This window comes from Pangasianodon hypophthalmus, chromosome 29 (assembly GCF_027358585.1).
Source record: "Pangasianodon hypophthalmus isolate fPanHyp1 chromosome 29, fPanHyp1.pri, whole genome shotgun sequence".
Lineage (NCBI taxonomy): Eukaryota > Metazoa > Chordata > Actinopteri > Siluriformes > Pangasiidae > Pangasianodon > Pangasianodon hypophthalmus.
Genome location: NC_069738.1, coordinates 1,729,226 through 1,734,225, shown reverse-complemented (window position 1 = coordinate 1,734,225; position 5,000 = coordinate 1,729,226). Strand labels below are relative to the sequence as shown.

Here is a 5,000-nt window from a genome sequence, read left to right as displayed (position 1 = left end):
TGTTTTTTAAAATAAAGCGTGAAAGAGTTTTCGGAAGCTTAATGGTGGTGACGCTGAAGTCATGTGACCGTTTTGTAGCTCGTTTATAGCCTAACTTTAGCTTTTTACTTCTGCTGATGATATTTAGGCTTCAAAATTCATAAAGTTAACTTGTGAAGATTATCTTGATGAACAAAACGCGTAAGAACCAAACGTGGATGTGAAATTCCGAGTCATTCAAAAATACGTCATCCTGCGGCTCGCCATGGAGCAAGTGTTAGCAAAGCAAAGTGGGCGGAGCCAGTCGGAGCAGTAAAGTTAATCCGGGTTTTGCGGTGATGATCAGTGGAAGTGAGGAACGATTACAATTGCAACGCTGTGTTTTTTTTTACTTTTTGATAATGGAAATTAAAACGATTCTTGCCAGTGGACCTTATAGTACTCATTTATAATCTAAATTCCTCAGACATGACGTCTGGGAGACCTGCACTAACACGAAACCACCTTCTCCAGCTTAACTCACATACTCTCAACAGCTCGGGATTTATTGCTTCACACACAGTACTGTGCAAAAGTCTTGGCACCCTAGGGGTTTTTTGTTTGTTTTTTTTTTTTTTTTTTTAGTATAATCTTTGTTATAGATGTTTATTTTCTGACTTCTACATTATTGATTCAGTACAAAAACATTTTAGATTCCAAACATTAGTTTTCCAGCACAGAATGAAACGTTACAGAAAAATGTTTGGATGTCAGTAAAGAAAGCAGCAGATTCCATAAGAGACCACTTTTCAGATAAAAACATAATGAAGGCTGCTGGGTTTCGCTGCAGAAATAAGAAGCGAGTCGACAGTCAAAGTCTCCAGAAGAACTGTGGCTGCTTCTGCAAGATGCTCAGTAACACTTCCAGCTCATTTCCTTATAAAACTGCACACACTGCACCTCAGATACTGCTTTATTTATTTAAAGTGAAGGATCGTCACATTAAATACTGACTTTGTTTCATTTATTACTGTTTACTGCTCTTTATAGGATTTTTTTTTTAAATATAGAAACATTTAATTTAATTATTTTTGAAGGCGTCTTTGCTCTACAGCATTTCTTTGCATGTGCCTAAGACTTTTGCACAGAACTGTATGTTATGTGAAATAATAAAAATAAATGCTTTGAGAGGCATGGTGTGTAAGGTGTGTGTGTGTGTGTGGGTGTGTGTGTGTGTGTGCCTACTCTTCTTCTTGCTCTCTGTGTTGGTGGACGAATCATTTGTCGTCTCCTTTCCCTCTTTTTCTTCTTTGGGTTCACACTTTATCTCAGGCTTCTTGTCTTCTCCCGCCTCCTCTGTCGACGCCTCCATCGGCTCCGCCTTACACGAGTCAGGCTCTGGCTCCTCCTTCTTAATCTACACCACCAATAGGAAGAGAGCGTTTACAAAGTAACCACAAGAAATACGTACCATGATGCATTTACATCTAATCTCACGTCTCTCTGACCTCCGGTTTCTCCTCGGTCTTCACCTCCTCCTGCACAGCTTCCATCTTAATTTTTGCCTCTTCCTCCTGGGTCTCCTCCTCCTCTTCTTCTTCTTGTTCCTGCTTTTTGACCTCCATTTTGAGGTCAGTTTCAGGGGCGGAGTTCATCTCGTGGTCCACGGAGCCCGCTGAGGCCGGGGTCAACGTCGGACCGTCCGTCATCATGGACAACTTTTGAGACGGCTGGAAAAAGGACAGGAAAGGATCAGTTACAGATCAGCCGATGAGGGAAAAGTCCCATACACGTACGCAAAAATGTGCAAAGAGAGAAAGACAAATACAGAGAGACAGAGATTAGAAGATAGAGAGGAAGGAGAGTAATGTAAAGGGAGAGATGTGCAAAAAAAAAAGAAAAAAAAAAAAGATAAAGGTTACACCAGACATATATGGAGATCAAAGCAATATGCTAAAATAGCAACTAGTACACACTGATCAGCCAATAAAACTGTTAAGATACACAAAGATCAGCCAATAAAACCAAAGATCAGCTAATAAAACCATTAGATACACAAAGATCAGCTAATAAAACCAAAGATCAGCTAATAAAACTGTTAGATACACACAGATCAACTAATAAAACCAAAGATCAGCTAATAAAACCATTAGATACACAAAGATCAGCTAATAAAACCAAAGATCAGCTAATAAAACCGTTAGATACACAAAGAACAGCTAATAAAACCAAAGATCAGCCAATAAAACCGTTAGATACACAAAGAACAGCTAATAAAACCAAAGATCAGCTAATAAAACCGTTAGATACACAAAGAACAGCCAATAAAACCAAAGATCAGCTAATAAAACCATTAGATACACAAAGATCAGCTAATAAAACCAAAGATCAGCTAATAAAACTGTTAGATACACACAGATCAGCTAATAAAACCAAAGATCAGCTAATAAAACTGTTAGATACACAAAGATCAACTAATAAAACCAAAGATCAGCTAATAAAACCATTAGATACACAAAGATCAGCTAATAAAACCAAAGATCAGCTAATAAAACCGTTAGATACACAAAGAACAGCTAATAAAACCAAAGATCAGCCAATAAAACCGTTAGATACACAAAGAACAGCTAATAAAACCAAAGATCAGCTAATAAAACCGTTAGATACACAAAGAACAGCTAATAAAACCAAAGATCAGCTAATAAAACCGTTAGATACACAAAGATCAGCTAATAAAACCAAAGATCAGCTAATAAAACCGTTAGATACACAAAGATCAGCCAATAAAACCAAAGATCAGCTAATAAAACTGTTAGATACACAAAGATCAGCTAATAAAACCAAAGATCAGCCAATAAAACCGTTAGATACACAAAGAACAGCTAATAAAACCAAAGATCAGATAATAAAACCGTTAGATACACACAGATCAGCCAATAAAACCAAAGATCAGCTAATAAAACCGTTAAATACACACAGATCAGCCAATAAAACCAAAGATCAGCTAATAAAACCGTTAGATACACACAGATCAGCCAATAAAACCGTTAGATACTCACAGATCAGCCAATAAAACCGTTAGATACACACAGATCAGCTAATAAAACCGTTAGATACTCACAGATCAGCTAATAAAACCGTTAGATACACACAGATCAGCTAATAAAACCGTTAGATACACACAGATCAGCTAATAAAACAAAAGATCAGCTAATAAAACCGTTAGATACACACAGATCAGCCAATAAAACAAAAGATCAGCTAATAAAACCGTTAGATACTCACAGATCAGCTAATAAAACCGTTAGATACACACAGATCAGCTAATAAAACCGTTAGATACTCACAGATCAGCCAATAAAACCGTTAGATACACACAGATCAGCTAATAAAACCGTTAGATACTCACAGATCAGCTAATAAAACCGTTAGATACACACAGATCAGCTAATAAAACCGTTAGATACTCACAGATCAGCTAATAAAACCAAAGATCAGCTAATAAAACCGTTAGACACTGACAGATCAGCTAATAAAACATACATAGAAATAATCCAATAAAAGTGTGTTTGAGATACACACCGAGCCAAAGAGTAGTGTAACTCACCGAAGACTGTGCCTGAGTGTTTGGCCCCAGAGCATCCTGGGAAGGCACAGACAACGCTTCAGAGGCTCCACCTCCCTGCATCTGCATCTGACTGGCTCTGTCCAGGTGCTGCTGCTGCTGTGGGGTGAGAGGGGCCATGATGGCCGAGTTGGGCGTATGTGGCTGTGGTGTTTGACTGCCAGGCAAAGGGGGCGGTGTCTGACGAGGGGTGGGCGTGCGTCTCGCAGCTGGTGAGGGTGTGGTCTGGTGAATGGGCGGAGTCTGGAGTTGTGAAGCGGGTGGAAGGTTGGATGTAGAACTTGTGGGTGGAGTCTGAACAGCTGGACTATTGAGCAGTGGCGGATTAGACATCTGAATACGAGAGAGGATTAAAAAAATCACGGCTTAGATTACATCGACCGCTAAAATGTAAACTTTTATACGTTCCGCCATATCGAGAAACGCAGACGTTGTGTCACGACTCGTAAACTTGGTACGAGTAGAGTGAATTTCGACTTTAAATAGCACAAACATGGACCGTCATGGCAGAATCTGCTCGTGGACTTGATGCCACATGATGCACCGGAATGCAGCAATGTTACAGACATGCTGTGATGCTGCACAAGCGACCTCTCACCTGGACCGGGCCGGAACCGGCTAACGGGAACTGGTTCTGGGTGAACTGGTTTTGCAGCTGAGCCATGTTGGGCTGCGCCATTCGAGGTACTCCCTGCATGCCCAGCTAATAAACACACACACGGTAAAGAATTAACATCAGAATCAAGTCATGGTTTGATGATGCTACAATCCAAAATGGCGGTTTTCAGTAAAACTATATCTGCTTACAGCTTCCTGATTTAAACACTGCAGCAACAACATGGGTTTTTTTTTTATCCCCTTTTTACTCTTTAAAAAGTAGATCACACTGTTTCAAACATTGTTTAAAACGTCCAGACCATCTTATCCAATCAGAAATCACTTCTTTAAGGAAGCGGACCTTTTCACAAAAGTTGCTTACGGCAGCTTTAATTACATTGTATCGGCTCTAATGCCGCTATATCTTCACTTTATCATTTTCCCACTATCAGAAAAAAACATCAGGTCACCTGGTTCATGTGCTGTGGCTGTGCTCCCATCGGACCGAACTGATTCATACCTGTGCAGGTGGAAAAAGGGGGCGGAGTTACAGAGGTATAGCTATATTTACGCTGAACAAGAATACAATCACAGCTGCAAATAACAGTTTAACAGAGCATGCAACGTTTTCATTTTTTTTTTGTTTGTTTGCCTCTAATTCCTTGGTTTAGGCTCTTACAATCAATTAACACTGATCAATTATTAAACTATTAATTATTAATATTAAAAAAAAAAACTATTTATTGATTTACATGAACAAGCTCAGAGAGGTGCTCTAGAGAAATTAACATGGCGCCATCTGCTGGTCTCTGATAGCAAC

At 39.4% G+C, this 5,000-nt stretch overlaps 1 protein-coding gene across 3 annotated transcripts in view; it reads right to left on the bottom strand.

Annotated features, from left to right (window-relative positions):
• ep300b (E1A binding protein p300 b) overlaps nt 1-5,000 on the bottom strand; it is a 36,982-nt gene that overhangs the window by 15,471 nt on the left and 16,511 nt on the right. For all 3 annotated transcript variants that reach the window (XM_053231237.1, XM_034301476.2, XM_034301475.2), the window contains 5 exons: nt 4,651-4,700; nt 4,182-4,286; nt 3,566-3,916; nt 1,467-1,688; nt 1,204-1,375 (listed from right to left, as the gene is read on the bottom strand). In XM_053231237.1, coding sequence (XP_053087212.1) covers nt 1,204-1,375; nt 1,467-1,688; nt 3,566-3,916; nt 4,182-4,286; nt 4,651-4,700 — 900 coding nt within the window. The remainder of the gene's footprint in view (nt 1-1,203; nt 1,376-1,466; nt 1,689-3,565; nt 3,917-4,181; nt 4,287-4,650; nt 4,701-5,000) is intronic.